This window comes from Populus nigra, chromosome 19 (genome assembly GCF_951802175.1).
Source record: "Populus nigra chromosome 19, ddPopNigr1.1, whole genome shotgun sequence".
Taxonomy (NCBI): domain Eukaryota; kingdom Viridiplantae; phylum Streptophyta; class Magnoliopsida; order Malpighiales; family Salicaceae; genus Populus; species Populus nigra.
Window position 1 is genome coordinate 8,638,093 of NC_084870.1, and position 15,735 is coordinate 8,653,827.

The window sequence follows — 15,735 nt, forward strand, 5'->3', positions numbered from 1 at the left end:
CATTTATTGTTTTAAACTTGTTTAACACGCGTTCCCCTTTCCTATTTTATGTAGGTTTTGCCGGATCTCTTTCACACTGTTCGTACATGTGATGATTATCTTAAAGATTTTATAATGTGGAAGCTTGGAACTCTGGTATCTATTGTGCGCCAGGTGAGTTATGATTTCCTGAAGTGGTTGCACAGACATACTGCCTCTTGGTTTTTTGTCTTTTAATGATACATGGGGTTCTCGATTTGCTTGTGCAGCACATACGTAAATATCTGCCTGAATTGCTCTCTTTAATATCTGAATTATGGTCATCCTTCAGCTTGCCAGCTACTATTCGTCCTTCTCGTGGGTTTCCAGTAAGTTATGTTTCCATTATTTGGTGTAGATGGAATAACCTGCATGTCATTTTTGGAGGCTGCTCTTGTATATTTTGGTCTCTTCCTCTCTTTCAAACATGCCCTCTTTTTTCTACTCAGGTTTTGCATTTAGTGGAACAGCTTTGCCTGGCTCTCAATGATGAATTCAGAAGGCATCTTCCTGTCATTTTGCCAAGTTGTATTCAAGTTCTAAGCGATGCAGAAAGGTGTAATGACTATACATATGTTCTTGATATACTTCACACACTTGAAGTGTTTGGTGGTTAGTACTCTCTTATTCGACACCTGTTTGTTTCATTCATTGACATATTACTAGCAACTATTGTGAAACATTGTAATGTATTAATCAAGTATAAGTGTATAAAGAATGCAGAACCTTCTCTCTTCCATTTAGGAGTCTAGAATCTACTAGGAAGTTATATGGTAACACTTGGATAATGTGCTCTTCTGTGTGTTAATGGTAAAATGTTGAGGCAATGCAAGTCATCTTTGGGCATGGACTATGGACAACATTAGTTTCATTGTGCCGTTGTGTTATGAAGGAAATTGGCATTTTTTGATGCATACATCAAAGAACTCCATACTGGTTTCTCATTCCACTTGGAATACTTTTAGAGTGGATGTTGCAGTGGATATTTAACATTCTGTTTTAAAAGATCTTTTGAGTTCCAGCCTGTAGAGAATTTCTCATCATGCTTGCACAATGTAGGGACATTGGATGAGCATATGCATCTACTTCTTCCTGCACTTATTCGATTGTTTAAAGTGGATGCTTCTGTGGATATAAGGCGGGCCGCTATCAAAACTTTAACGAGATTGATCCCCTGTGTACAGGTGAGTTCTCGGCTTGTAAAATCTCTTCTGTTTCCTGCATTAAAATGGACTGCTAATGGTCATTGCATCATGCTATAATGATAAATCCTGAGATTAACTGTATATTAATCATATTGTCATAGTAGTTAAAATGTTTTTCCATAAATGGAAGAAAAACAGATCTCTTGATATATTGTAAAGCTGTGTAACCAAACACATGCTAGCATGTGTACAGACACCAATGTATATGCACATGTAATTGTGGATTCCTATGGCTAACTGACAGATGTTCTTATTTTATTTTCATCAGGTTATTGGTCACATTTCTGCTCTTGTGCATCACCTGAAGTTAGTGTTGGATGGGTAGGTTTCTACTTCTACTTTCTATATAGAAAACCTTCTTTGGTTCCTGCTACTGTGTCTGTGTATGTATTCATACATGTCTGTTAAATTCAAACATGATCCTCTTAGTCCATTTTTCCTTACCTGTTCATTTTCTGTTTGTCATGAAATGTTTGCCTAACTATTTGAACTAACCTTTATAAAGAATAACTGTTATCTTATCATACCTTTCTTTTATTGATTCTCCTGTACAACCAACATATTTGATTGGTTTCTGTTGCATGGAAGTCTCTTCTGTGTTTTTCCTGGTAATAAGATGTCATGAATGGTGTTAATTGGCTTGAGAATTGTGATCCTCCATCAACTTGGACTCAGAAATCTTGGTGAAAGATATTTCCTCCTCTCTCTTTTTCTTTTTTCTTTTCTTTTTTTTTTTGGGGGGGGGGGGGCTTTTCATTTATGCTTATGTCCTGGGCATGAGGTTGACTCACTATTGGGTTTCCCCCCTGTATTCTGAATTCAATAAATGCATCAGCAAAATGCACACCATTCTTTCCCTTTTAGCATCACGCACAATCTTGGGCCCTTTCATGATAAATTTTCATCTCATTTCTGACTGTACTTTTTAGTGCCTGTTTGGTAGCGCCGCCAACCGCACTACCTAACGAAACCTTAATCAGGGGGTACTGATTCTTAAGGGTAAACCAAAACCTGAGGTGTTGATGGTTATTGGGATCCCATAGTGTTATCGACTAAACACAGAGCAATTCATTCAATGGAGCATTGACAAAGTCATGTATCCATGTTCTCTGTATGTATAGTTCTGTAATTGTGATACCCCTTCTGCCTAATGTCTTGCAAATTTTAAAGATACTTGATTTGGTTTTACTTGTGGGTGAGGTTTTTTCAGAATCTCTTAACTTCACCTTGGAGACAATATAGTAAAATTAATATGAAATGTCCCCCCATTTCTGTATTTCTTTACGCGTTGCATTTTTCTGTTGCATGATGCTCCAAACATGTAAGCCTATAATTTGCAGGAAGAATGATGAGCTCAGGAAAGATGCTGTTGATGCACTTTGTTGTTTGGCTCATGCCTTAGGAGAGGATTTCACCATTTTCATCCCATCAATCCACAAACTCTTACTGAAGCATCGATTGCAGGTCTATGCTTTTACCTGCATTATTGTTATTTGACTTGCCTATACAAAAACCTTCTCTTGTTTTGCTGCATTATATCTCAGAGTTGAGATGACAGTCTTCCCCCTGAATTTTAAATACAAGTTCTTTCTCTTGTCAGCATAAAGAATTTGAAGAAATTGAAGGACGCTTGAGGAGACGTGAACCTCTAATTTTGGGGAGTACAGCTGCACAAAGATTGAGCAGACGACTTCCAGTGGAGGTTATCAGTGACCCTTTAAATGATATGGAGAATGACCCTTACGATGATGGGGTTGACATGCAACGACATCTTAGTGGCCATCAGGTAACTTTCTCTTTTGGACAATTGCTCAATGGTTTTTGTTACTGATTTTTATTTAGCTGTGTAGATGTATAGGCTATGCTGAGTCTACAGTAAAAGTCTAGGTTGCTAGCTCCGGATCAATTGTTAGCATGCATGTCAAAAGCTATAAATATTAAATGGTCTCAGCTAATTATTTCATATGCACGGTTTTGATTTTCAAAAGACCACCCAACTTAAAAGCTTAGGGTATCAGGTGAGACCCAGATTGGTTTTATTACACTCTCACATATGCCCTCAAGTGATAGCCCATTGAGCTTGACTGTTGGAAAAAATGCAGGCGTATACAAGGTTAAAAGCAGGCTGTACACGTGCCATAATACTGTTGCATTGTGCTTATCTAAAAATATCATGGATCTTATTTTAAAGTTGCCTATTGTAGGCTACACTTGATAGATGAACTGCCCATGTTTTAAGCCCAACAGGTTCTTGTTTTAGCGGGGCACGTTAAAAATATAAAAGTTATCTTTGGTCTTCACAAAATGTTGAGTTTTCAAGTTTGACCGTTATGTTGCATGGCATTTCATCTCACCCATGCAAGCATTTTTCGCTATATCAATTTGAAATTTCTTTGTTTTGTCTTGTTGTGTGGTTTAACTAATGTAATTTTGTGCAGGTTAATGATAGTCAATTACGCACTGCTGGAGAGGCTTCTCAGCGCAGTACTAAAGAAGATTGGGCAGAGTGGATGAGGCATTTGAGCATCGAACTTCTGAAGGAGTCTCCTTCTCCAGCATTACGAACCTGTGCAAGGCTTGCACAGTTACAGGTATGGACAATAGCACCATTTATGAACCTACTGTTGCTGTTTCTATTCTGATCCACAACTTTTGCAGCCTTTCATTGGCCGGGAATTATTTGCTGCTGGTTTTGTTAGCTGCTGGGCACAACTGAATGAGGCTAGTCAGAAACATTTGGTTCGGAGTTTGGAGATGGCATTTTCTTCTCAAAATATTCCTCCAGAGATTCTAGCAACGCTTCTTAATTTGGTATGTCCTCTCTTCATATGGACTAGTGTTCTAATATTAAATAATGTAGAAATCACATTGTGGTTTAAGATGGAGACCTTTTTTTTTTGCCATCCTTGCATGCCGGAAACTATTGCTTGTTTTGTGAAGTGTGATATGTTTATAATAGATTATTTTGCTCTTAAGCAAGCAATTAGACATTGTCTGACTGCTTAAACTGTTGGAGTTTGTACAAATGTGCTTCTAAAACTCTGCAGCCTGAATAAACAACCCTCTGTTTCCCCTTGGCATCCTGACTCCAGCTCAACAATGATACTTCTTCCTGATACTGATGTTACAGGTGGCTTAGAAACAATTTAAGAGAAATTGGTTCTCTTTTATTTTATTTTACCTTTTTTTCACAAGCATAGGAATGGACAATAAATTTTTGGGAAAGCTTGCAAGAGTAAGGAAAGCTCGAATTATTTATGCTGTTCCATTTCTTCCACACATGAAAATTTAAGTTCAAAATTTCCCAAACTTTAGGCCACCATGTATCTTTCATAAGGATTTACCTGAATCATCAAGATGCATAATTTTGTAATGAAGATAATATTATGGTACTGTTTATGCTTTTGTGGTTGCCCATGATATGTAATTGAAAATTTGGAATATGCATTGAAATAAAAGGAAAGGATAGAACATTCAAGATTTAGATATATAATCCATTGGCATACTTATGAAGTTGTCCCTAGCAATCCATACTCTCTGGTACCAGCATTACGAAATTTGTCAAGAGGTGGTGGTCATTGTGATGCAGAACAGCCTTGGATATTAAAATTTTATTGTTTTAGATGGGAATTATGGTTAGGGTGTAATGCATGTTGAATTGGATTTGATTAAGGCTGTGTTTCGGGAGAATTTGGTGTCAATCTGGGTTCAGAATAGCAATATCAAGAAAAGAAAGAAGAAGAAAGAGTGTTTAGAGAACAGAGAAGAGAAGCAAGAACATGTAAAGCTGCAACCCTCAAACTAAATCAAATACTCATAATTTCATTATTTGAAGTCTGACAATTACATAGAAAAATGCTCCTTTTATATGCAAAAAATAGAAATCTAAGTAGGAAAAGGAAATTGCACATAATAACAAAACTTTCAACTAATATTCTAGTTCCTAAATAAACTAAGATTCCAAATAGTATTAATATTTTTTATTATAACAAATTCCCAGATACTGTAGTTTTATGTGAAATATCAAAAATATTCAGAACAACTGTAATTTTTTAAACCTTTCTCTCTCATTTACTGAATCGCATTGTTTCATCTTGGCTCCTTAAATGCGAAAAGTAAGTTAAACATCATAATTTATGTAGTAGTCCTTTTGAATCTTCGCATGCTTGCTCTGTTCTGCTATTATATGAAGGGTGGCTGTTTATCCTATTGATGTTCCTTTGCAGGCAGAGTTCATGGAACATGATGAGAAACCTCTACCTATAGACATCCGCCTTCTTGGTGCTCTTGCAGATAAGGTTCTTCTTTCTATTAAGCAACTCTATAGCTGCACGGCCCTCGTGCTTGCATTTATATTAAAAGTAGTACTTGTATGTTTCATTCATTTGCTTACGGTGAATGCTACATTCCAGTGTCATGCATTTGCCAAGGCTTTGCATTATAAAGAAATGGAATTTGAAGGTTCACTCTCCAAGAAGATGGATGCTAATCCCGTTGCTGTAGTTGAAACTCTCATTCATATAAATAATCAGTTACATCAGCATGAGGTCTGTTTTGAGGAAGAACTATGCTCTACTTTTTGTACGATTTTTCAGCTGCCGCTTAAAAACTTTCTGTCAGGTTGTCTTAGTTTCTGATCATTCTCATTTCATTCCACCGTTGATTCTTAGGCTGCTGTTGGAATATTGACCTATGCCCAACAAAATCTGGATGTTCAACTTAAGGAGTCATGGTATTAACAAACTTTGGCATGGAAGGAACATATTTCTATTATCTGAATAAATCATTGATGATTTGTTTGTTTCAGATGAAAATATTTTATACTTTGATTTTCCTGCATTTGTGTAGGTATGAGAAGCTGCAACGGTGGGACGACGCTCTCAAAGCATACACTGTCAAAGCCTCTCAAGTTTCAAGTCCACATCTTGTATTGGAAGCTACATTAGGTTGGCTTGAATTTACTCATGTTGGCTGTCACTACTGCTTGGCTTATTTTCTTCTATGTAGTTATAGTCATTCCATCATAATAGCCTGCTTTTTTATATCAGAAATCTGATCTTGAGCTCTTTTTTGCAATTTACCTAAAATGAAGAGGAAATTGATAAAATCATATGAATAAATTGATCATGCAATATTGAGGAAGCACTGATTTCTTAAAGCTAGACCAGGCATCTATTGATTGTATCAAATGTCCAATAAGCCTTTTCAGTGGTGTGAACACACCTGATTGCCTAGATGCTGCCTAGGGTCGTTCATGGGTGGGGATAGCTCATGTAATTGTTGAATTTTGAATACTCGTGCCTCAAAAGTCAAATGTCCAATAAGGATACTCTATTATTGCATTCTTTTTCTTGGTTTATGAGGAGGCCCATTGGTTGCAACTAGATTAGTCTTTTTTTGTCTCTTCCATACCGAGTGTTTGTTTGATCCAAGTTGATGTAGGTTTGGAAGAGGAAAGCAACACTAAACAACAATCACTGCAGAAAATTTACTAAAACATTAAAGAAAAATTGAAGTTGGAACAAGAAAAGGGGGTTCAGAGAGAAATCTCTAAAATCCGAAATTGATTGATAGAAAATAAAACATTGATTAGTAAAAGTATCCCTAGTAGCCAATTATATCAGTCAAAATCCTAGCCTTAATACTTGTAGGAAAAGAGATCTCTATGAAAAGTCAAATGCTATTCACAAGTGACAATTAGAGAAACCAAATAACATAGAGATTTATAGCTAAATAAGAAAATTAATAAGGAAAGTATTAGAAACCTCAAACATCACAAGTGACAATATTAGCTTACTTAACTAGCACCTAACTGCTTGTATTGATTAACTGCATAGCGTTGCTTTTAGTCATTTCTTGCATCCAGTTTGTTAAAGTTTGTCAGATGATTCCTATCAAGGGTTGTGATTGGTAATAGTATTGAGTGTAGGTCATTCTTAGAGCAGCCATTTAGGATTGCCCTTTTTGTTGGTTGAAAGATTATCTTTGAATGAAGCTTTTTTTATTGGTGATGGAGGCCACCTGGAAGCATTGGGCCAGTGGGCCTGCGTTACCTTGATGGCCTATTCATGCAATGATACCCCCTTTAGCCGTCCATTTAGATATCAAATTTCATCCTCAGCTTCTTCCCCATGTATTTTTTCCGCTTGAGGGATGGGGATACATCACTTTTTTATCCTTCCATATTTCAAGAGTTTGAAGATCTTGGAATATTGAAATTAATCATCCTTGTGTTCTATGCAGGGAGGATGCGATGCCTTGCTCAGTTAGCTCGGTGGGAAGAGCTTAACAACCTATGCAAGGAATATTGGACACCAGCTGAGCCTTCTGCCCGATTAGAAATGGCTCCGATGGTTGTTTTCTGAACTTTATGCAGTTGTCATAACTTGATCCACTGTGCATGCTTACTTTTGTGACTTGATTGTTTCAGGCTGCTCATGCTGCTTGGAACATGGGTGAGTGGGATCAGATGGCAGAATATGTGTCTCGATTAGATGATGGTGATGAAACTAAACTTCGGGGTTTGGGGAATACTGCTGCCAGTGGTGATGGAAGTAGTAATGGCACATTCTTCAGGGCTGTGCTATTAGTTCGTAGAGGGAAGGTACTCTTTGAATTAGATCTATATTAACTCCAATTTATTTGTGTTGCTTTTTTGTTCTGCGATCTTAATTATTTCATTATTACCATTGTTTCTGCAAGTATGATGAAGCTGGCGAGTATGTTGAGAGAGCTAGGAAGTGCCTGGCAACTGAGCTTGCTGCATTGGTCAGTTTATGATTTCCATATGATACTTCCAATTAAGCATGGGTTTCTATGTTGGCTTTTGCATATATGACTTCTCTTTCTGGAAGAAATTCTTTCTTATTGATTATTATGATATTTTGAGGTATTTCCTTCTGCAGGTTCTGGAGAGCTATGAGCGTGCTTATGTCAACATGATCCGTGTTCAGCAGCTGTCAGAACTAGAGGAGGTTTGCTCAATAGTTTTTGAGAATAAATCTACCTTGTTTTTGTTCTATTTCTGCATACAAGCATGAAATTAAACTGGATTATGGGGTGGTAATTTGTTTTGTGACAGGTCATTGACTATTATACACTTCCTGTGGGAAATCCTGTTGCTGAAGGACGGCGGGCCCTTATACGCAATATGTGGACAGAAAGGATACAAGGAGCAAAGCGTAATGTTGAGGTAGAGATGACTTTATTTTCTCTCTCGCACATGTGCATTCATGTTTTCTGCTAACCTGTTGAAGTTGAGATATTTTCCTGATAGTAAATATCTCAGCATGGATAATTGTGAAAATGAAGTCAGCTGAGATCATGGCATTGAAAGCTAGGTTAAAACATGTAGCAAGTGCTATGACGAGGGTTCATAGACTATTGCTTCCCACTTTCAGTGAAAAGCTTTCATGGATAGTGACAACTGCTTTTTCTCTGACCTGTTTGACCATTTTTATGCTTGATTTTTCAGGTCTGGCAAGCTCTTTTGGCTGTAAGAGCACTTGTACTGCCTCCAACTGAAGACATTGATAACTGGCTCAAGTTTGCTTCTCTATGTCGAAAAAGTAATCGGATTAGTCATGCTAGGTCCACTTTGGTTAAACTTTTACAGGTCTGTGGCACACGTCTCACCAAACCAACCTTGAAGTTAATTTTGGGTTGATTCTCATTTGTCTTTGCCTGTTAAAATTTTGTTTTGAATTGTAAACAGTATGACCCTGAGACATCTCCTGAAAACATGCGATACCATGGGCCTCCTCAAGTAATGTTGGCATACTTGAAATATCAATGGTCACTTGGGGAGGATCACAAGCGAAAAGAAGCTTTTTCTAGGTTGCAGGTGTGCATAATTGATTTAGCTGACTGTATCAGGCACAATTACCTTCATATATAGCTTCACTTGCTAATTCTGATTCTCTCTTGCTGCATTCTTGGATGCCAAATCACTCTTACAGGATTTGGCCATAGAGCTTTCAAGTACCCCAAATATGCAATCAAGCATACCAACAGGTTTAATGGGTAGCACGGGTCAAAATGTCCATCTCCTGGCACGTGTGTATCGTATACTTGGAATCTGGCAGTGGGCGCTTTCTCCTGGTTTGGATGATGATTCCATACAAGGTGGCTGCCTCCTTTCCACAGTAAATTCTGTAAGAAGTTGTCTTTTTGGTCTTGTTTTTTATTGATTCACCTTTTTTTTGTGCAGAGATCCTTTCATCATTCAGCAATGCCACTCAGTATGAAACAAAATGGGGAAAAGCATGGCACTCATGGGCTTTGTTCAATACAGGAGTGATGTCACACTATACTTTAAGAGGGTTTCCAAATGTTGCCTCACAGTTTGTTGTTGCAGCGGTCACTGGTTATTTTCATTCAATTGCCTATGCAGCAAATGCTAAAGGTGTTGATGGTAGTTTACAGGTAAATAATATCTCATGTATAGGTCGCCTTGCACATTTAAAATATTAGACATGCACCTAAAAAAATGTGGACATCATCTTTTGCCTTCAGCTTTTACTATGCTCTTCTTTCTTTCCACATTGTAGCAGTCGCTTTCTGTTAAATAGGCACCTTGTTGGTTGTTATAAAAGATGAAGATTACAGAGTGAATCTGGTCACAATTTCAATGAACCTGCAGTTTGTACTTATTTATATGGAGATGTGTTAGCGTGTATATGATCATTTTTAATACTATAGGTATAAATTCATTTTGTGATGCCTGCATTTTTCCTGAGGAAAAGAGTGTTGTTTCTTATGTCATGTATTAAGTCAATAACTAGATATTCGTCTGTCTTATTTTCCTGCATCCTGGTTTGTTTCCTTCTATATATTAATACTCCAGGTGGGTGTTGTTTTTAATTGTGCTATTTGTTACAGGATATACTCCGCCTTCTTACCTTGTGGTTCAACCATGGAGATACTGCAGAAGTTCAAATGGCACTGCAGAAAGGATTTGCTCATGTTAATATCAACACATGGCTTGCTGTTTTACCTCAAATAATTGCCAGGATACATTTGAATAACCATGCTCTGAGAGAACTAATTCAATCACTTTTGGTGCGAATTGGACAGAGTCATCCACAGGTGTGCATTTTTTGCTTGATGCTTTCCAAATTGATAGCTACACTTTTTTAGGCAGGGCTATTGGATGGAAGAACTGAAATATAAATTGTTGAGTTTGCACTTAAGCTGCAGAACAAAATGAATGCGATAGTGATTATGCTAGAGAAGGTTGTATTTAACGTGACCTCCATGGAAATAGAAAACCCATACAATTGCCACATGCAGTGCAAAAAATAGTTTATGAATAGTGCATTTTTCTAGAATTTCATTTTATAATCTTGGACATTTTCAAATCAATTTTGCATGGTAAAATGGTATTTTTTATTGTTTCTTTGGGTTGATTTTGTATTGTTTTTCATTTCTTTAAGCATGGATAAAATTTCTGAAAGTAGAGAATCCTAATTGAATTGAAGTCACAAACACTAGTTCTAAAATTTGTCATTGAAGAAACACTAGATGTTGATTGCTCAACCTAAAAGGTAGGAATCTTCCTTTATTCCACAAGTGTAGTCTCTTCCAATATATTTATGAAGGCTACTTTGGTAGCACAAGTTTTGCATTGCATGTAAGTTCTTAAGATAGATGTCTCTTCACGCAAATGCATCTGGACCTCTGCATGTGTTTAAGGAATTGATATTTTTGCAGGCTCTTATGTATCCTCTTCTCGTGGCTTGTAAATCTATAAGCAATTTACGTAAAGCAGCTGCTGAGGAAGTGGTAAACAAAGTTCGGCAGCATAGTGGTGTGCTTGTGGACCAGGTTAATTAAGTGGTTAATTTACAATCGATTAATTGTTTGTTGCAGTTTGGTTTATCTTAATAATGGTCTCTGTTCTCATGTAGGCACAACTTGTATCATCAGAACTAGTTAGAGTCGCGATACTTTGGCATGAAAAGTGGCACGAGGGACTGGAAGAAGCAAGTCGTTTGTATTTTGGTGAACATAACATTGAGGGAATGCTAAAGGCATTGGAGCCTCTTCATAAAATGCTTGAGGAGGGTGCTATGAAGGAGAATGTTACTATAAAGGAGAGAGCATTCATTGAGGTTTCAATTAATATTATCGCATTTGTCATTACATATTTTTGCTCTTTGATATCCACTATTGGTGCATTTGATCTTATTTTAGAACTGTTCTGGATTTTGAGCATAATTCAATTGTTGAATTCTGGATCTTACTTTTTTTTATCCTATGGTGCTATGTTGCTATTCTAATATATTGAATCAGATGACTCCCTTTGTCTTGAAACCCATTTGTAATTCCTGAAAATGGTCCGCAGGCATACCGGCATGAATTGTTAGAAGCATGGGAGTGTTGTATGAAGTACAAGAGAACTCTAAAAGAGGCTGAGCTTACTCAGGTATGGTAGTTTGAGGGAGTGAAATATGTGATTTTTTTTTGTAGGTTTTTAGTGCTGGTTAAGAAATGTTAAACTTTTCTTATGTGTGCATGAATCTGCCTGGGGGTGGATGAATTGGTTGAAAAATCATGACATATGAGTATATACTCTTTCTGGTTGCCATTTTCAGATACATAAACACATATCTTTTCCTTACTACCTTTATGTAACATGGTTTTCACTTCAAAACATCAAAAGCATCAACAAATATCTAGAGTGCCACTTAGTTTCATTAGAGTTCTAAAACCTGTGAACTGACTTATTTATCGTGATTCAGGAGCCCATTGTTTTTTTTTCTTTTGTTTTATCAACTTACTCTCTTTCCATTCTTTTTCAATTTTTGGTGTTTGAATAATAACCACACACTATCTGTCTTCCATGTAATCACCCACTGTAGATTGTAGTTTAAGCCTGGTCCAGTAAGGACAATGTTTAGATGAAGTTGTATTCTACCCCTCCCCCTCTACCTCCCCCCCCCCCCCCCCCCCCTCCCTCCTCCCTCCCTCACTTTAAATTCTGACATCAACAACGAAGCCTTCCTTAATCCTTAACTAGTCAGGGCCAGCTATATGGATCCTTTTGTGCCATTATTTGTGATCATAAACTGAATTTGTCTCAGTGTTAAGATAGTTAACCATTCAATACCACTTCCATCACTTTGTGTTTGGTCTCCCTCGACCTCCTTCATCCCTCCACTGTCAACTTTCCATTCCTCTGAATTTCAGCCTTTAATGGCCTATTCTAGACAGACCCAGGCCGTCTAAGGCGTTCTTCTCTCATTTTATCTCCAGTTTGCCGTACAGTGGAAAATGTGTTAATTTCTAATCTTATCTCTTTTTTGTGTTACCACGCCTTCATCTTAGCATGCACGTTGCCAACACACATTTTATGAGGATGATGTTTTTTGCGCAAGATTCACTCCTATAAAGTATTGGTGGCCTCACCATTTTATGTGGAACTTACCTTTCACATATGAGGGATTTTTTTAATTATTATTATTATTTGATGGAAAAGGAATTTTTGAGGTAAAATATGCACTGAAGAAGAACGAGAAATAATCCTAAAATACTAAGAGGAGAAACATCTTTTCCATAGCTGAAGTAATTTAATCACATGTTAGGCAGGCTTAGTTGAAGCTATGCTTGGGAAGGTGTGCTTGTATCAAAACTACAAGCTAATGATGTGAACTATGTCTTTATCAGGCATGGGATCTATATTATCATGTTTTCAGACGAATAGACAAGCAGCTTCAAGTCATGACAACTCTTGACCTGCAGGCGAGAATGATATATCTTTATGTTAATTTCTAGCCCATTATTGAATTGGAACTAACCACTCTTTGATTGTGCAAAAATAGTCTGTTTCTCCTGAGCTGGTAGAATGCCGTGATTTGGAGCTTGCTGTTCCTGGGACATATCGTGCTGGTATGATGGACTTTTTAGAAGACTCAAGTCATTATCAAACCCTAGTTTCCTAGCTAATCCTTTGACTTGGTTTCTCATGCTTCAGATTTTCCAGTGGTAACAATAGCGTCATTTGCACCTGAGCTTGTTGTCATAACATCAAAACAGCGACCCCGGAAATTGACTATTCATGGAAGTGATGGGGAAGATCATGCCTTCTTGCTGAAGGGACATGAAGATTTGCGCCAAGACGAACGTGTCATGCAGGTTATCTATCTTTTGCACGTAGAGATATTTATTATTGTACTCTGTTGTGCTAGATGATGCTATTTGGTTCCATTGCTGGGTTATTGCTAAAAACCTGTTGGCTGTTGCCAGCTATTTGGATTGGTGAATACTCTGCTGGAGAATTCAAGAAAAACTGAAGAGAAGGATCTGTCTATTCACCGATATGCTGTAATTCCATTATCTTCAAACAGTGGGTTAATTGAATGGGTTCCTAATTGTGACACACTAAACCAACTCATTCGAGAATACAGGGATGCTAGAAAGGTATGTTAAAGTTTATTGGTGGGTATTGGGGGCGGGGTAAGGGGGATGGGGTGTTGAGGTTTTTGAATGCGCTTGTTCAATGTGTGGTTATGTTAGTATTTTGTGGTGAGACAGCTTCAATTGATGGATTCCTGTATTTCTTAATCATTTCAGATCACCCTAAATCAAGAGCACAAATACATGCTCAGTTTTGCCCCGGATTATGACAATTTACCACTCATTGCTAAAGTTGAAGTCTTTGATTATGCTCTTCAAAATACTGAAGGAAATGACCTGGCCAGGGTATGGAATGAAAATTCATCTTATCAATATTTTTTCTTCTTTCCCGTGGACACTATTTCAGTGCACCAAGTTATGTTTTCTGCTAGGTTCTGTGGTTAAAAAGTCGCACTTCTGAGATATGGCTGGAGAGGAGAACAAATTACACAAGGAGTTTAGCAGTCATGAGCATGGTATGTATTCACCTTGTATTATTGTTTAGCAGTCATGAGTATGTTATGTGTTTCGTTGTATCATCTAACTGATTTCTTAAAGGTCCATTCCATTAATAATAAAACTCCCAACAAATGTCATTATTTCATCAGTCTAGCTGACTTGTACGTTTTCACAAACAAACTTGTAAAAAAAATGGAATCATGCAGATAATCCAAAAATCATCGGCTCTCTTTTGCCTTTGAACTTTTCCAGGATAAGAACGTTTCGCAATGATCAAGGAAACAAGTTCTTGATGCATCTAGCTGTTGGATTTCTAAGTTTTAACTCTTAAACAATGAAGTTGTTGCTGGTCATCTCACATTCTTTTGTCTACTAGGCTTCTTAACCTTGCTTGTTTCTAGCAAATAAATAAATGAAAGCTGCTGTTTTGTTTCAGGTCGCCTACATTCCTGTTTTCTTAATTCACTGTCTCTTTATAGTTAATTGTTTGTTTTTTTGAGAGCATGGAAATGATTTAACGTTAATTGCTTTTATTCAGGTTGGTTATCTTCTTGGCTTAGGTGATCGACACCCTAGCAACCTTATGCTGCATCGCTACAGGTGGATAATGATTAGAACAAAGCAACAATGGAAAAGTGCTACTATTTGGGATTTTCTCATGCTTATTATGTTTTGCAGTGGGAAGATCTTGCATATTGACTTTGGAGATTGCTTTGAAGCTTCAATGAACAGGGAAAAGTTTCCTGAGAAGGTACATTCTAGAAAAAACTGCTTTATCATACTATTCCTAATGCACAACTGTCCCCTTTGAATATAAAATGCAGTAGCATGCGTAAAATGATTTCTTCAATGTAGGTTCCCTTCCGTTTGACAAGAATGCTTGTGAAAGCTATGGAGGTTAGTGGTATAGAGGGCAATTTCCGCTCTACTTGTGAAAATGTGATGCAAGTTCTCCGAACACACAAGGATAGTGTTATGGCCATGATGGAGGTATGAACACTGAATTGATTGTTCTATTTTGTACTTCTGTGTGCCTAATCCATAGGAAAAGTCAAAGATTGAATTAATTGCAAGCTTTGAATATCTTCTGAAAATCCACATAAATAGAACAGCAGATGCTGGTGTAAGCAACAGCAACCAATGAGCGTATAAGAAGTTTAAATTTGCAATAGTACAGATGATGCAAGACTATTTATTGTATGGCAACCAGTTATATTAGTCATTTTGTTAATTTTTAAGAATTTTAAGTATTGAGTTGAATATATCCTGTTCAGTGAGAAAAAAAGGTAAATGTTTTTTTGTTGGTTAATATATGATTGATCTGGTTTTCAGTGCTGCCGCTAAAAATAAAATGTAGATTCTTGTTTATATGACAACGAGGTAAGTGAATCTGGTTCCCCTATTTTTCAGGCTTTTGTTCATGATCCTCTCATCAATTGGCGCCTTTTCAACTTTAATGAAGTCCCACAAATGTCAATGTTTGCCAATAGTCATGTCCCTGCTGTTGTGAATACCGAGGAATCTGCTCTTAGTAGAGAGCTCCCTCAACCACAACGCGGTGCTCGTGAGAGAGAACTTCTTCAGGTATCATTTTATATCTCAGATGTTAGAACCTTTGCAATAACATTCTTTGATGATGCTTATATATTCAATTGTG

At 37.2% G+C, this 15,735-nt stretch overlaps 1 protein-coding gene across 2 annotated transcripts in view; it reads left to right on the plus strand.

Moving 5' to 3' along the window:
- LOC133680644 (serine/threonine-protein kinase TOR-like) overlaps window positions 1-15,735 on the plus strand; it is a 29,254-nt gene that overhangs the window by 12,443 nt on the left and 1,076 nt on the right. For both annotated transcript variants that reach the window (XM_062103675.1, XM_062103676.1), the window contains exons 20-55: window positions 55-153; window positions 249-347; window positions 468-630; window positions 1,078-1,202; window positions 1,492-1,544; window positions 2,564-2,687; window positions 2,824-3,009; window positions 3,662-3,814; window positions 3,882-4,034; window positions 5,450-5,521; window positions 5,636-5,770; window positions 5,894-5,955; window positions 6,072-6,169; window positions 7,467-7,576; window positions 7,654-7,827; window positions 7,926-7,991; window positions 8,129-8,197; window positions 8,305-8,415; window positions 8,698-8,838; window positions 8,938-9,066; window positions 9,182-9,347; window positions 9,433-9,647; window positions 10,104-10,310; window positions 10,935-11,048; window positions 11,132-11,335; window positions 11,569-11,649; window positions 12,891-12,965; window positions 13,046-13,112; window positions 13,198-13,358; window positions 13,470-13,643; window positions 13,797-13,925; window positions 14,012-14,095; window positions 14,617-14,678; window positions 14,757-14,829; window positions 14,934-15,068; window positions 15,489-15,662. In XM_062103675.1, coding sequence (XP_061959659.1) covers window positions 55-153; window positions 249-347; window positions 468-630; window positions 1,078-1,202; window positions 1,492-1,544; window positions 2,564-2,687; window positions 2,824-3,009; window positions 3,662-3,814; window positions 3,882-4,034; window positions 5,450-5,521; window positions 5,636-5,770; window positions 5,894-5,955; window positions 6,072-6,169; window positions 7,467-7,576; window positions 7,654-7,827; window positions 7,926-7,991; window positions 8,129-8,197; window positions 8,305-8,415; window positions 8,698-8,838; window positions 8,938-9,066; window positions 9,182-9,347; window positions 9,433-9,647; window positions 10,104-10,310; window positions 10,935-11,048; window positions 11,132-11,335; window positions 11,569-11,649; window positions 12,891-12,965; window positions 13,046-13,112; window positions 13,198-13,358; window positions 13,470-13,643; window positions 13,797-13,925; window positions 14,012-14,095; window positions 14,617-14,678; window positions 14,757-14,829; window positions 14,934-15,068; window positions 15,489-15,662 — 4,443 coding nt within the window. The remainder of the gene's footprint in view (window positions 1-54; window positions 154-248; window positions 348-467; window positions 631-1,077; window positions 1,203-1,491; window positions 1,545-2,563; window positions 2,688-2,823; window positions 3,010-3,661; window positions 3,815-3,881; window positions 4,035-5,449; window positions 5,522-5,635; window positions 5,771-5,893; window positions 5,956-6,071; window positions 6,170-7,466; window positions 7,577-7,653; window positions 7,828-7,925; window positions 7,992-8,128; window positions 8,198-8,304; window positions 8,416-8,697; window positions 8,839-8,937; window positions 9,067-9,181; window positions 9,348-9,432; window positions 9,648-10,103; window positions 10,311-10,934; window positions 11,049-11,131; window positions 11,336-11,568; window positions 11,650-12,890; window positions 12,966-13,045; window positions 13,113-13,197; window positions 13,359-13,469; window positions 13,644-13,796; window positions 13,926-14,011; window positions 14,096-14,616; window positions 14,679-14,756; window positions 14,830-14,933; window positions 15,069-15,488; window positions 15,663-15,735) is intronic.